The following is a 16621-nucleotide window of genomic DNA, read 5'->3' as shown; positions in this document are numbered from 1 at the left end:
AAAAAAAATCGCAGGGGCGGTTTATGGGCGACATGGGCAGTTATCGTGTGAGAGCGGCATGAGAGCCCCCTTAACAGTACTTATGACGATTATATAGAAAAAGAATTGTAAAATTTAAACATTAAAAAAAAAAGAAAAAACACCGAAAGGGAAATATAAAACAAATACAAAGTCAGAAAATCTAAAAAAAAAAAAAAGAAGAAGAAGAAGAAGAAGAAGAAGAAGAAGAAGAAGAAGAAGAAGAAGAAGAAGAAGAAGAAGAAGAAGAAGAAGAAGAAGAAGAAGAAGAAGAAAGAAAGAAAGAAAGAAAGAAAGAAAGAAAGAAAGAAAGAAAGAAAGAAAAAAGAAAAACGACCAAGAGGTTATAATGACAACATTAAAGGTACAGTTCAAGAAGAAAGCCATGAGAAGTCCTGTTCACAATCTGCCATGAAGCATGGGTTTGGGGACACAGCAAACATGCGGCGAAAAGGACAATGATCAGGTGAGATTCCAAATACAGTTTCCCCTTCACAAAATAATACACAGTGGTGGCAGCATCATGTTGCGGGGATACTTTTTCCTCTGTTTTACCTGAGACAGGGCTAATGGGAAAGTGAATGAAGATGAATGCTAAAACAGCGAACAGCGAACATTAGACAAAACAAAAAATCATGACATAAAAATCATATCTGAAATGTAAAATCTCGTGACATATATATATAGTATATATAGCATATAGCATAATGAAATATAAATCCCACAAACTCCAATCAAACTAGATACATGCAGCGGGCACGACAATAAGGAACAGACAGACACAAACGACATGTTTTAATTTTACAGCTATACCTCCATCAGCTTTGATTGGGATTTGGTAAATTATTCTTTGTTAACATTTTTCCTTTGACAAATAAATTATCAGTGTCTAGAATTAGTTTTAAATCACATTGTCTCTATTTAAAACCTGTTTTTTTTGTCTCTCTCAAGTCAAGACAGAACCCTCCCTGTCCCTCTTGTGGATGCCCAGCAGGTGTCGCTGCCCGCAGGCTTGCAAAGCCACACAGCAGCAGCAGCAGCAGCAGCAACAGAGTGCGTGTCTGCCTGTCACCCAGGGGCCCCGTGTCAACAGCAGAGGGAAGAAGAAGACAGACACGTAGAGGAGGAAATCAGAAAATAACGGCGCTGCAGAAATGGACCTGCGCTCTGAGCTGCTCAAGTCCATATGGTACGGTTTTACTGCCCTGGATCTAGAGAAGAGTGGGAAGGTGTCCAAGTCTCAGCTGAAGGTGAGTGGAAAGTCCTCTAACTTGAAGATGGGGGGTTCGGGGACGGGGAAACAAAATGATCTTTTTGTGTCTGAGGTGAAGATTGACAGACGTTGTGATGTTGCTTCATTTCCTACAAGGGTCCACTTTCAACAGATAAAAGTTTGTCAGGTACACAAGTAAATTTAACAAATAATTGCTGTTTACCTATAGAGTGTGTTCAGCTGTGTACTTCAGGAAATGAGAGCGAACTGTCTGATTTCCATCACATTTCCTGTGCAAAGCAGCTTTACTTTAAACTGCGGCAACGAGGAACAATTTTGTTCCTTATATTTCCAGTGAAATGCTTACAGTGCTGAAAAGAAAGCACAATATGCACCTCTGTGTGGGAGGCAGGCAGGCAGGCAGCACGAGTTTGCTCTGTCTGCATGTGAATGGGATCCGTCATCATCAACGCTTGGGCCTCAGTGTGCCATCTTGTAGTGCAAAGGGACCTCTGGCACTGGAGAGCAGCCTCGTTGAATAGAGTATGTTCCCAGCATGTACGTCAAACAGGACATTGTTGCATGTGAGGGCAAGGACAAAGTGGAAACATGCTGGCGATTGTTGCGTCTCGCTGTAGGGCTTCAATAAAGCCACTGTGCTTCTTTCTCTCTCTCTCTCTCTTTCTTTTTTGTTGCTCTCATTGTTATGTCACTTTTTCTCAGTGTGGCTCAGGCTCTGTTTTCCAGCCACCACCATGTTTCTGCTGCGTCGTCCAGAGCTCCTGGCTTACAGCGAGTCAGCCTTATGACTTGGCTTATCCCACCTCCACCCCTCCATCGTCGGCATCATGCAGCTCATGTACAGGCACCATGTTCTGTGTGGAGGCGAGCACTTTGCATGCTGTGGCCTCAAAAAGTTAACAGACGTTGTAGAGAACTGGAGACTGGAGACAGGATGTGGTTATGGCTCAGCACGCAGAAACTAGGTGCCTGATATCGTGCAGCAGATGTCTCAAGATGTTGCACTCCCTCGGCGACAGAAATAAAATAAAGGGGAAAAAGTTGTGCTTGGCTAGAAGCGTAATAGTGGTAACTCTACCACATTAACCCAATATAAACAGATCAAATTAGATATCTTTCCTCCCTTTACTCTTCATTTTGGTGCAACATCTGCCAATAATCTGTCGTTTTTATCTTGTTAATTTCACATTTCATGAGGCCATACCGGTCCAGACTGCAAACAATTAGCACCTATGAACATGTTAACATCATATGGTTAGACAACAAAATTAGAGCCATGATCTCATTTTCAGACTTGGTTCATCCCTTTTCTGCACGCTGCTACAGGAAACGCTGCTCAGAAAAAGCACCAATACTGTACCGCCAAGGGAAGTGCATGCATCGAGTGTCGCACACATGGTGCAACATGAGAAGTTGTGTGTTATTAGCTGTGACAAAACTATTAACTACATTGGATGTGAGGGTGTTTTTAACGGACATATTAAAAGAGCACATAAGAATAGACCGCTGTCAGTTCATGAACTTTTCGAATGTGTTATTATAAACAAAACTGCCCTTTTCTTGGCCCTCTTACAGGCATAAAAGAGCAAACACTGTTTAGCGTGAAGAGCCATTAGTGAGGTTTATGCCAAATTTTACTTCTGCGGGTGTTGAATAAGATTTTGTCCAAAACATGAAGAAGTATCATCTGAAAATTTGCTAAAGCCTTAAGCCAGATTAATATAAACACATACAGGATTCTAGCATTTTCTTGAAACTTGTATACAAATTAAAGTTTCTGTCCATGTTGATCTATTTCCAGATGGCATCCTTTATCTTTGATTTGCCATTTGACAAGTTAGCTTTTAGTCAAATTTATTGATTGACTGTTTTTTTTATTATTATTTACTGACAGAGCCGATGGATAAATGCAAAAGTAAAAATTATTTCTTTTTTACTTTTGCATTGAACTTGGTTCTTAGTTCTGGATTTTAACCAAATTATGTTGCTCTCAATGAAAAAAAAACAAACAAAAAAAAAAGAAGTGAAATCAATGCTAACTCAGAAGCCAACCTCATTTTGTGCATTTTATGATTTCTGGGAAACCATTTTACGTCCCAATTGAGGAAACATTTTAGTTAGTAAAAGTATATAATTTAGAAATAGATTTGCAAGAAAACTTGAACAATATTAGCAGGAGCGTTAAGCATTGACAGATCATCTAAATTCTCTCGATACATTAACTCCGTCAAAATAAGAACTGCTGCTGTCTACAAATGCGCAACAACATGTAATTTGTTCAAGGTCAAGTAGATGTGGGTTACTGGATATTGGATTCAAAAACTACCACCTCTGGCAAAGAACCAGCAACACATTTTTTTCCCCATTTGTTTTGCTCTGCTTTGCTGTGGTGGAAATGTTGTATGTTTCTCTGTGCAAACTAAGTAGCCAGAGCGAATAGTACAACACTCACCGTTTAACTGCAGCTTAATCAATTAGACGATGTTTGTTTTGTTCTGTTTATTTTGTGAGATCAGACAGAATAGATTTTTAAACTCTTTGGTTGTGAGTTTTCAGAGTATTTTACGCTGATGTTTATTGAGAATTGTGTGACTTTGTGGGCGTGTTTAAAGACTCATAAAAGGTTGCGTGAAACCTGAATTGTTCAGAGCAATGCATAGGCGGTGATCTGATATGCTGCTCTCCTTTCTGCAGCAATCATTAAAACCCAGGACTCTGTCTGATCTGTCTTTGTTGACGTTTTTTTTTTTTCACTTCACACACCTAAAGAAGAAGAAATTATCAAAAATCTGAAGCAGAAAACTATCAACATGGCCGCTCAGGTCTTTTAAGAAAGAGCATAACCTTCAAAATAAAACCCCACAGATTTCAAAGGGTTAAAACTAAACTATATCTCAGCAGTACAGAAGTACTGACCGTGTTGGTAGCTTCCTGCATATCCTCTTACATAACAGCAGTTTTTCTAAACATTGTATAAATGCATGTTTTACTTTTGTAATCTTTTACAGGCTATCAGAGGGTTAAATATAAGTTACATCTCTTACAGTGCTGCATCTTCATGTTAAATAGCCTGTAATGCACAAAACAAACATAATTAATCCAAATATATCTCGAGGATATTAGACTTTTTTCAGGACATAAAGGGGAAAAAAGCATCTTTAGAAAAACCAAAAGTGTGTTATCCGGACAATCAACCACACAGCTGAGACACACATGCCACCAAAGTTCACAGATGCTTGAACTTACTTACCCGAGCATAAAATCTCACATTTGTCTTATTTAACTAACTGCTTTGAGAAACACAATGTAGCTCATGTTGAACAAACATGGTAAATTGATCTATTTCTACTCATTGTGTTTTATTCTTTTTGCTGCACTATCTCTGGAAAGGCAAGCAAGAGTAAAAGCCAAACTTAATGTCTTTCCATGCACTATTTTCTTGATTTCTTGCAGCTTCTTGCAGATTTTTATGTTTTACTGCTTTGCAAACTGATAATGAGTGCAAAAAAGACAAACATCTGTAACGTCGTCTTAAAGCTTTCCTGCCCTGGTTATCAATCTGAAACATGAACAAAATCGCATCTAGTGAAAGGATGCAGAAATCGATTAAAGGGAAAAGACTTCCTACAACAAAATAAAAATAGCAAAATGTGCTTTATCTCAGATTTATCCAGTGATCTGTGGATGAAGTTCAAAGTAGCAATGCGTTCGTCTCAGAATCTGAGCAGAAAAACAGTTTTGAAAACTTTTAGCAGGTGTGATGCTCGTTAAACAACGTGCTGAAATCATACTTACCATGCATAATGTCGCAATTATAGTGTTTTTTTTTTAAGTTGAAAAGATATTAAATGTCTGAAAGTTACGCCAGCAGGCATGGGATCTCAGTATCAGAACTATCAGTATCAGTCTAAAAATAGGCACTGAAAAAGAGAATTTGGCACCAAGCTCCTCAAAAGTACTTAGATTAGGAAACAGCATGAGCCACTCATGACGTTTCTACTACAACAGTTTGCGGAAAATGTTAATATTTTTCTGCTTCAGCCAGTGATTTTGAAGGCCAGGATGCAGCTGAAGTTTAAAAAAACAAGTTTACTCTTAGAAGAAGATGTTGTCCTTAGTATTGGACTAGCATTTCTCAAAATGGATGGTTCAAATTTTCTAAAAGTCTTTCATGCGGTGTTTATTCATGTATTTTCGTTAATCGTTACAGCATCTTGTGAACTTGTCTCTTTTTGTCTCTAAAGATCTGGATAAATCTTATCTTTGTTTGAAGTGTTTTAACTCTGCATTTTGTGTTTGTTTTTTTTAAACGCTGCGTTTGCAGAAATTAATGAGATTAAACCATTTCATCAGTTCGATAGAAATAAATCTCTTCTGTTTTGTGAAGGTTTTTTTTTTCTCTTTGATTTTTCAGGTTCTGTCTCACAACCTTTGCACAGTCCTGAGCATCCCGCATGACCCCGTGGCTTTGGAGGAGCACTTCAGGGATGACGACGACGGCCCCGTTTCCAGTCAGGGTTACATGCCATATCTCAACAAATACATCCTCGATAAGGTGAACGCACGCAGCACAGCTTTATTTCTCCTGGTGTTCCAAGGAGCTTTAGAACATTTTTAATCGCTACATCTGTCTGCTGCTGCTTCAGGTTGTGGAAGGCTCCTTTAATAAGGAAAACGTAGACGAGCTTTGCTGGACTCTTACGGCGAAGAAGAACTACCAGCCAGACAGAAGCAGCATCTCAGTTCTGCCAGACCGGGACGCTTTTCGACTGTGGTGTCTTTTTAACTTTCTCTCCGAAGACAAATACCCGTTGGTTATGGTTCCAGATGAGGTGGGTTCAACCAGAAGGTGGATAAATCTACTGCACACCTAATTATGAAGCTGGATCTTCAGAAAGCCACTGAGTTGGAAGCGGGTGAAACTCTGCTGCTTTCCACCATGGGACACAGTGCACTTTTTGTGCCGCAATGTGGGCTTGATTCTCACTCGTAAACACCCGTTTTGGTTTCCTGTCATGCATTTTTTTTTTCACCCGCTGCCAAGAGAAAGCCCCAAATTTCAGAGTCAGAGTGTTTGCTTTAACTCAGGGTGTGAGAAAACATCATTCAGCTTTATTTTGGTATGTTTTTCACTCTGGCACCACTGTACCAAAAATAATGCTACAGTGAGACTGACTGTGTCACTATATAGGTTTGGCAAAAGAAAAAAAAAAATAGCGTGTTGAAGTTGCATGCACGATACAGTTAGCAAGTCAGGAAACATTTCACTGCCATGTTAGTAATAATACTGGCAAAGAAGTGATTTATTTTTTTTTTTATATTTGGTTTTGATAAGAAAAATGTAAAACTTCGGCAAGAACAAGCTTAAATCCCAAATGTTCAACAAGATATTACTTTAATCAAAGTTCCATACACAGAGACTCCTTTTAAAGAAAACGTTTCTTGTTGCAAACGCCAGCGGCTCAAACAGATCTTCTCCCTCTTCGTTCAGGTGGAGTACCTCCTGAAGAAGATATGCATGGCGATGAGCATCGAGTTCAACTGCGTTGAGCTCGATGACTTCTTCTCTCAGGACTCGGGGCATCAGAATGGCATCACCGTCTGGGTCTTTCTCCAGATGATGAACTCTGGGAAAATAACCCGAGCCATCGACAAGAGCATCACCAGCATGGCGATAGAGGAGGTGTACAGGGAGATAGTCGGCGATGTCCTCAAAGAGGTAGGCGGACAGAAAAGTGCTTCCTTTTGTGCCAGGCTTTGCGTCCGTGAAGTTACAAGTGTGCGTTGATTTGGATTCAGGGTTATCTGTGGAAGAAAGGCCAGCTAAGGAGAAACTGGAAGGAACGCTGGTTCACTTTGAGGCCCAGCAACCTGTCCTACTACACTGGAGAGGACCGCAAGGACTGCCAAGGCAATATAGTCCTGGACGGGAACTGCTGCGTGGAGGTAAGCGGAGAACATGGCTGATTTTCCTGTTTCTCTGAAAAAAGGAAAGCTAAAGGTGGGGACTTCCCTAAAATGCAGAAAGTTCTCCAGAGAGGACAGTAGAATAGTTACGTATCTAACTGCTTTTATATGCTGTGCTTTTCTTTTAAATGTGGATTTTGAAACAAAGCAGCAACTAAAAAAAATCACTCAAATGCTCCCTGACGGAAATAAAACGTTAGATGGGATATTTCTTGAAAGTGGTTTCTAAAAAGAAGTGAATCCTTTTAGACTATTTGTCTCCTGGCGTCTCTTCACCTTGGAGCGGTGCTGCTGCAAGTTTCTGTAAAATGAGCAAACTGTAACTTGTTTAACTTGTTCGCATCATTTACCTTTACTGCTCATACTTGATGGCACTCGATGGGTTCAAATATCTTCAGGTTACTCAGCTGGGTTCTCAGAAACAAGAGCAAAACGAAGCAGACAAAGGCTCTCAGAGCAGCTTATATTCAATATGTATGCAATTGTGTTTTGTCTGATTCTTGAAGCAATACAATTTTGCAGTAGTTAAATGCATTATATTTTGGATAAAGACACAGTTATACCTCAGTGTACGGTGACAGTTCAGATCAGATAGTGTCAGACAAACGTCCTTCCAAACCCACAATGGTATTTTAAAGCTGCGTAATCATAGCGGCTTGACTAAAAAAAAATCCCAGGTGATAATTCTCTTTCAAACTTTCCAGTCGTGTACCAACATTTTAAATTAATGCTGCTGATATTCTCTCTACAATCTACGGCCTAGTGTAGCGTCATCAGCCGTCAGTTACGAGAAAACGCTTCGCCCATCATCCAAAATGCTTCTTCAGTTCAGATCATGACTGGAAGTGGGAAGTTTATAAGTTGTACTCGGAACAATCTCACTAATGTGACCAATAAAAGTTAGAATCGGGACGCGTTAGTACACTGGCTGTGTTGATCATCCATACGTTTCCCTAATGATCCAGTGAGAGTTGTTTTGGTCACATGTCAGAAGCAGTGAACAAACCGCCTGGGAAGATGAGGTTAGATGTTACAGAGATGAAATCTGAGGCCACCTTGACAGATAAAATGAAAGAAGTGAGAGAAGCCACACATCCTCAAGAAACAAGAGAAGAAATCCCGTTGTCTTCTGCTTAAGAATTTAGCAACGCTGCTTTCTATGTTCACCTAACTTCAGATTTAACTGATCGGACATAAACAAAGCAAAAATCCCGTAACAATCTACAGCTGTTTTCTTTGTGATTTACTTGAGTCAAGCAATAACGCTTTGCTTTTAAATAACCTTTTTGGCCGGTTGGCTGGACTTTTCCTGCTAACGTTCCTGTTATACTGGGTACCACAAACCTGAAAGTGACCACTTCTTAGAAAGCAAACGAAGGACTTCTAATGACAAAAACCACAAAACTCACATTTTTTTGTTATATATTTTAACTACAATCTTTCAGAATAAAGGAGGTTCAAATTACAAATAAACGTTTTCAGTCTTGGAGAGTCCTTCCAGTGATAATACAGAGAGACTGAAAAGTATCAGATCAATGATAATACTTGTCCTTCAGTCGAAGACAGACTACGAAATATGTAGTCTGAGCGAGAAATCAGCAGAAATGCATAATTTCTGCCACGTTTGATTCAAGTTTATGGCCATTTATCTGGCTGTATCAGGCACAAAGTACCGTAACCTGTTTTGGTGAGTGTAAAATCATGCAACATTATAATATAAACTTTTATAAAAAACTTTTTTATGCTTAATTAATGTAAATAAAAATACAATTTAATCTTAAGGTGTCCATAAGACTAACGAGTCCAATTTCTATGCAGAAATTTTTCATCATATTAATTCAAGACAGTCATATAAAGAGATTCAAACTAAATTACATGAATGATTGTAGTTCTAATAAAATGCAGTCTGTAGCGCCACCTAGTTATGAAAGTATCAATCTAAGCTGGCTGCATGGAGATTGTGACCATGCGGCATCCTGAGCAAGCATGTGGCGACAGCGGAAAGGAACAACTCCCTTTTAGCAGTAAGAAACCTCCAGTTAATCCAGTAAATAAAGTCAAAACTATCTACGTCCAGACGAAGAACAGAGTGATACAAGAAACGTGGAGTAAAGAATCTTGGAAGAGAGACTAGCTAGCTAATGCTAACATTAGCTAGCTAGCTTTGCTAACCTCACTTGCATATAGTTTACATTTCTTTGTGCTTAGTTTCTAAGTGGAGGTCAAATGTACAAGTCGCTTTTTGCTTTCTTCTTTCTGCATGTTGGTTTACAGATATACTCTCTACAGTAGCCAATTAGTAGTCAAATTATATTGCTGAAGATTTTGGAGGCGTCTTGTTAAAGAACTACTTCCCATTTTCTTGGAGTTTGAGTTAAAGAGGTTGGGGATGGTTGACAACCATAACAAAAATGCATATTTAGCCATGAGTCACGTGATTGCTTGGATTCGAACCGAGACGTCCAATAAAAGCAAGGACGTCAACAAATGCATTTATTCTCGCAACTTACCAATATTCGCTTGGCTGAACTCGAAATAAAATCCTCAAAGTTCGAGACCAGGACAAGACGGGGTCTAAATGCGTCCGAGACGAGACTGAGACCATCGATAATGGCGACTGGAACACTACAACACCAACATGTATTATTTAAATTCTCTACATTTATGTGTTTGACCAGGTGCTGCCTGACCGAGATGGGAAGAGGTGCATGTTTTGCTTGAAGACCTTGTCCAAAACCTACGAAATGAGTGCTTCGGACACCAAACAAAGACAGGAGTGGACGGCAGGTCAGAGAGGACGCTTCTGTTCTTTGAGTCGCACAGCAAAATATGAAGACCTTAACCTTCATCCTCTTCGCCTTCACAGCCATTCAAACGGCCATCAGGCTGCACGTGGAGGGCAAAACATCTCTGCATAAAGACCTGAAGCTGAAGAGGCGAGAGCAGCGAGAGCAGCGGGAGAAACGACGGCAAGCCAAAGAGGAGGAGCTGCAGAGGCTGCGGGCCTTGCAGGAGGAAAGGGAGCGTAAGCTGGCGGAGCTGGAGCTCCTGAAGGAGGCGCAGAAGCAGGCGCAGGTCCTGATGGACCAGGACGAGCAGAGGAGACGCCAGCAGCACGAGCAGCTCCAGCGCACTCTGGAGATTCAGCTCCGCGAGGCGGAGGAGGTGAGCGGGGCAGGAGAACAGAGGAGAGTATTTAAAGAGCACAATGGAGGAACTCTGGTAACTTTTTTTTCCTTCTTTTCCGCCGCTCTACAGGCCAGAGTTAGCATGCAGGCCGAGATGGCTCTGAAGGAGGAGGAAGCAGAGCGGCAGAGGAAGAGGATCCAGGAGCTGGAGGAGATGCAGAAGCGTCTGGAGGAGGCGCTGCAGCAGGAGATTAAAGCCAGGCTGGATGAGGAGGGCTTCCGTTACGCTCAGGCGAGGTAGATGTTACAAAAACACATTCATGCATGCAGCTGTGGGCCGAAGAGACTCTTTTGTGTGGAGACAGTAGATTTCAAGCTCTGGGGTTCATGCAGGGTTATGTTCCTGAGGAAGTCGGCCTGCGTGGCAGAGGAAGTTGGCAGCTGTTTGTCTGTACTCAGTGCTAATTCAGCTGAAAGCCCCCGATCACACAGTTCACCTTGCACGTTTATCTTGTCTTTCGTCCTCAGGTTACTGGCTGAGGAGGAGGAGAAAATGAAGGCGCTAATGGCCCTGCAGGAGGAGCAGGAGGAGTACATCGTGAAGACGCAGAGGGAAAAACAGGAGCTAAAGCAGGAAATGGAAGTCAAGTCTCGGGCCCTGGATGAGGCACAGAGGCAGCTGGAGGAGGTCCGAGCCAACAGACACAGGGTTGACCAGGATGTAGTGGTGAGTGGAAAAAAACACAACACACACACACAGCCCATATAAGTCCTTCACTTCTCAGAGTAAAATGTGTCAGAACGCAGAGCTGAACTCCAACAAAAGACAGCAAAAAATATTCCTTTAACAGAGTGTGATTCATTTCTTTTATTAGCTGGAATTATACATGTTTGATATTTGTAATAATAAAGGGCAGCTGCGTCATTCCAGTCAGGGACTGACAGAAAGGCCAAAAAGCAGCGCTAGTTGCCACAATGAACAAGATTGACTCGAATCATGTCTTGGTCAATAACGGAGCAGAAAATGCTGACGGGAAAAGGGATTCTTGAAAAAAACAGAAACTAACTTTCTATTTTGAGTTAGATGGGGCCTCCTATAAAATTAGAGATGTGCCATTTAATCAGACTTTTTCCCTCGATCTGGAAATCTCTTTTCTTCCTTTTATCTAATCAGTGTTCATCCATCCAAGTAATTGGATTGAAGTTTAAAAACAATCAGATAAGCGTTTCCTTTGATACTTTACTACATAAGTGGCTCTATTTTTGTATCTTCTGTTGGATTAAAACTTCAACCCTTGTCAAAGAACCTGCAAAACATGTTTCCTTCTTGTCCTTGAAAAAACATAATCCAGCGAGGAAAGGCCTAATCTGTGCATCTCTATGCAAATGTTCGCAGTGAAAACTAAACAAAGAGACGTTTATTTAGGTCTGAACAACCAGGACTACTATCACAAAATTGTAACCTTCAGAATTAGAAGTTTAATTATGTCTTTTTTTTTAAATGTTTTTGTAAAATCTTTCAACAAAAATAAACAAAAACAGGCATCTCAAAGCACTTACCAAGACAATCAGATGCAGTTAGAAATATGTAGTTAAATCAGTCCATATATACAGATTCAGATTTACCTATATTCCAGTTTTATCCTTATTACATAATTAAATCAATTCAGTTCATTATGCCAATTGGTAAAAAATTATTTTGTCTATCTAAAGAGATCCAGCCAATGAGTCAGTGACTTTGCAGCAGTCTGTCCCACTAAAGCAGGATGTGGCGACAGTGGACGGAGTCGTTAACGTTGCAAATAGCCCCCTGATCGTCAGCGTGCAGGAGGCAACGGCGGGAGGGAAAGTTACTCTGAATTTCATGGTTGTGAATTAATCAGAATATCAATCAGATTAGTGTGTAGCTGGCTGTGACTGGTGGATGGTCATACTGGTTTCTTCCTGTTAAGAAGAAAGATTGATGCCTCCTCAGGATGTGGGTTGTGAGCTTCTCTGTCGAACAGCAGAATCATAATGACATAATATAATAAAGTCTGTTTGATGGTTTTAATATTTTTTGTACTGCGTGAAATGATACCAAAATATGATTTTGATGCAGTTGTTCTCAATGTCTTTCATCTGCTGGTCTTGTAAAGTGAGCTGAGATGATATTTTGTGCTCCTCTTGGTTCAAAGATGATTTAGAGGGTTTCTCTCTTCCCGCGACAGGCTGCTCAGAGGAAACTTCGCCAGGCGAGCACCAACGTCAAACACTGGAACGTCCAGATGAACAGACTGATGCGGCCGATTGGACCAGGCGGTGAGATTGGATCTTAGTCTAGGGAGCGTTGGAGGCTGAATTAAATGTCCCTTTTGAGCTGATCTGGTTCACTTCATGCTATGTCTTAGAGGAGTTCTGGTTAAATTGCCTCTTTGGTGTTCATAGTTTGCTGTCATGGTTTTCTAAAACCCATGTCAGTCTTGTGTAAGGAAATGTGGCTTTATTTTTCTGTAAATCTACAAGCAGTGTGTCGCTTGGGGTTATATTAGTTTAGAGGAGTAATACTCTCTTATTAGCAGAAATCAGAACCACAATCAATGACTATTTAATATAAGGCTTTATAAAAATAGTAAACAGATGTCATGGTGAAAATACTGATTCAACAAAATGAGCTGATGTGGTTTAAGTACGTGGGTTCAAATAAAACGTAGTTGCTGTCAGATTCAACATGGGAGGAGGAAGAGGTGAGTTGGGTCTGAAATGGTGATGTTCGCTGGCGAAGGAGCGAATTGACCTGCAGCCTTTTTATCTGCAGTTGCAGCAGGGAGTATCCTGCAATGCAACCAACAGTGTCAGATATAAAAACAAAAAAAAAGTGAAGCTTTTCTTACTAAAGTTACTCAGCAAGATATTTTTTTTTCTCTAAAAGAGACAACATAAGTACCAGGTAAAGTGCTCTAGATAAATATTTCTCCCGACTATTGAAGATTTATCAAATCTTTTCTTTGGACTTGGGATGCTTTTTCACTCGTTTTCACTCCAGCATGTGGCCATTTTGACTGGAATGTCATTTTGTTTAAGCCACTTTACGCTGACCTATGACTCACTGAGGCATGAAAAGGCTGCCAAGCTCAAAGAATGAAGCAGTGTTTGTATCAACACATAACAGACAAGTTTGCAAAGAGCCATTTTCAAATTGAATCTTAAGGCTCTTTGTAAGTAGCAGCCCATTTCACGGACACAACTTGTTCCCATTTATTTCGCTGAATCCATTGTAAAATTTCCAGAAATTACAATTTTTTTTGCTTCCGCAAGGTTTTTCCTCAAAAGAGCGAAAACGAAAAGTCGAGGATCAGCTAACAGCTCGTGCATTTTCAGGCCCAGCATCAGGCTGGAGCTGGATTTTTCCTGTTGCTTCATGACATGACAGTCAGATATCTATCATCTGCTCGAAATTACGAGACTTCTTCTTTCGTCTCCTTTTTTTTGTGCACTTTCTCTCGTTTTAAGAGCAGAGCAGCACAATAAGGTCCAGAAAACATGACAGAAAATTAGGATGAAAGAAATCTTTGAAAGACCTTTTAAATGGCTGAACGTCTTTTTAAGGAAACTCCTTGGAAGCAAGTTACACAAATTCTACTTTACTTTTACATAGAAGTCTACAAAGTAGGTGTGACTCAACTCAGTTTTAAATATACTTCCTCCATAGTGTTTTTTTGGGTTTTTTTTTTTTGCTGTCTAACATATTAATTTCCTCTTTGCCACTTCTTCCGCCCAAACAGTTTACTATGTCCTCCGTAGGCTTCACAAAAACTCAGTTTTTCCCTCTGATTTCCATATTCTTTTTGTTTTTCTTTACAGAGAAAAGACCGTCTCTGGGCAGCTCTTTCCAGTCCTTCCAGATCCCGACACAGCGGGACCCCGGGTTGCGTCTCCGAAGGAAATCTGGATCGGAGGATCAGAGCGAGGAGAGCAAAGAGAACGTGGACAACAGGACCGGGTGCGACTTGGAGAAGCGGCACTCGCACGCCTCCAATGGAGACATGGACATCCCCTAATAGCATGAATCATCAGAGGCTGCTCTTTTTACCCCCGGCGGTGTTTTCTAACAGGAAGCTCAGTGAGACAAGTGTGAAAGGCTGCAGGACTTCTGCACTTAAAACTGAATTTTCTTTACTACTGTTTTTGTTGCAAGATGAATTTACTGACCTCAAATCCAAAACAGTAACCGTTTGAGACATTTCACAGAACATTGCTCAACTAATACTCCTACCACTTCTTATGTGAGGCCTGATGTGAACAGAGACGATACCTCGGAGCAAGTAAAAGGGCCTCTAAGTCAAAAAAAAAAACAAAAGCAAAAACAAAATATAAAAAAAGAAGAAAGATCCAGGCTGATGTTTTAGCAATGATGATTACAGACACGACATAAAGGAAGTTCATCCTTTGCGTAAATGAAGAAAGCTATCCCTGTGTCATTTTTACATATGTAATTTTCTGATTTGTTTTTTTTTTTTTTTTTTTTTGGAATGTGAATTTGTGATGTACAGATCTGTTTAAGTATTAGTTAATAGCATCATTTCACTCCTGACAAACAGGAAATAGAGAGAGAGAGAGTTAGAAAGAGAGGGGAGGGAAGACAACTTCCTGTTTCTAATGTCACCTAACCCTTATGAGTGTAAATAAAAAGCAGTGAATCAATGTCTTAACTACTTTTAAAAAAATGTCTCTTTCATGAGCCTGTTTACGTGCAACAATGAATTTGCTGATCATCACACACATAAAGTACCTCCAGTGATGCATTTACAAAAGATTAGATGCAATGACTTTTTTTTTCTTGTACAAGCGAAGAAGTAAAATGCCAGGCAGGTTTCAGATTCGACGGTTTACGCCCACTCGGCTTTGTGTGAGCTGCAAGCCCTGCTTCACTTTGAATTTGGGCTTACATCATTTGTCAGTTTGCAATGTGTCACCGCCGACTAATTTGGTACCCTTTGCTCATTTATCCTGAGCGAACGGGGACATCGCCTGACTAAATGCTCTAACTACAGAACACGCATTTATGATTTAACCAGAATTACCTTTAAATAGGGGTTTTAAGGAAATTTTATTAATTATTTGGATTTGCCGTTACAAAAATAAGTGCTTCATAGCAAATTGGAGGCATTACAGTTACCTCTTCTTTTACATCAGAACTTGTGTTCTTAGTCATGATGGAAACTTTTTGGATTATAAAAAGATAACAATCAGCGACTAATGGCTCTAACAAAAAAATAAATAAATCTAAATATTCATATCTCTCTTCATGTTTATTACAGCATAATTAAATCTACAAGATTAAGTGTAAAAGTGCATTTTTAATTAAACTATTATATTAATTCTTCCAGAACTTGGTTTCTGGAAGAAAAAAAAATAACATTGCTGCCTTGCTTGATTAATCAGAAATCTGCCAAGGATATTTTTAAACCTTGCAATGTGAGGGCTTCAGGCTCGGATAATAAAACCAAACCAGTGCTGGTTGATCATTTGAGCTATTTGATGTAAGTTTTCCAGTAGTGCATAAACTCAAGAGTTAAGCTTGGCATGCAAGATGGCTCATGCTGCAAAAAACAAAAAACAAAAACGTTTTACATCTCTTGACTTTTTCTTAAAGGCTTTGTTATGTAGGATAAAATTTACTGTGAATACAACATGGCCAGTGCAAACACGTATGGAGCGATTTTTAACACAATTTGTCTTGATTAATACAATCAATTAAGTAAAAAAGACTGCTTGTGTTGCAAATATTTCAAGATGTCTTCGATGCATAATTATTCCCACCAGTTCACACCTAACCCAAAGCATGCCCTGACTTGAACCCAGGAGAGAGTGACAGAAGATATCTGAAAATGGTTGTATAAATAAGGCACATTTCCAAGCAAAAGGTGTGCCAGGCTTTAAGGATCAGTCCAAAGAAGACCCACGGCTGTCGGTTCCTCTAAACAAGCTTCAGCAAGTCCCTGTAGTCTGACTGTCATGAGTTGCTTCTGAAAAGTTTCTACTTTTAAATGATTTTACTAGCTTGTGATTAGATAAGATGAAAATGATTTGCTTATTTCAGAAAAACATGAATAATTGTGGAAGAATTTTATTTAAAAATTGGTCATTTATAATTCAGACTAAATGAAAGATTTAAACTGGACTATTTTAACAGAGTCAATGACTTACATCCAAGCTAAGGAAGAATATTCGGTATTTCCAAACATCCAGGCTAGAGAGGAGGATGTTTTTATCCCTATTTTTATGATTGTTT

General features: G+C 39.8%; 1 protein-coding gene across 2 annotated transcripts; it reads left to right on the top strand.

Moving 5' to 3' along the window:
* The first annotated feature begins 328 nt into the window (after positions 1-328).
* On the top strand, positions 329-15038 carry LOC103467298 (DEF6 guanine nucleotide exchange factor). 2 transcript variants are annotated; one of them, XM_008413547.3, is made up of 12 exons: positions 329-484; positions 970-1268; positions 5667-5807; positions 5899-6084; positions 6744-6971; positions 7052-7198; positions 9898-10006; positions 10086-10384; positions 10478-10644; positions 10876-11074; positions 12558-12648; positions 14191-15038. In XM_008413547.3, the coding sequence occupies exons 2-12, from the start codon at positions 1173-1175 to the stop codon at positions 14385-14387; spliced, it is 1860 nt and encodes a 619-aa protein (XP_008411769.2). In that variant the 5' UTR covers positions 329-484; positions 970-1172; the 3' UTR covers positions 14388-15038. The 2 variants fall into 2 exon arrangements, with proteins under 2 accessions (XP_008411769.2, XP_081465095.1); XM_081608969.1 differs by lacking the exon at positions 329-484 and having other exon boundaries at positions 661-1268.
* The last annotated feature ends 1583 nt before the right edge of the window (positions 15039-16621 follow it).

The sequence above is a fragment of the Poecilia reticulata genome, chromosome 7, assembly GCF_904066995.2.
Source record: "Poecilia reticulata chromosome 7, P_reticulata-male-v2, whole genome shotgun sequence".
In the NCBI taxonomy this organism is placed as follows: Eukaryota; Metazoa; Chordata; class Actinopteri; order Cyprinodontiformes; family Poeciliidae; genus Poecilia; species Poecilia reticulata.
The sequence above is the reverse complement of the archived record's forward strand: the minus strand, read 5'-3'. Positions and strand labels throughout refer to the sequence as shown.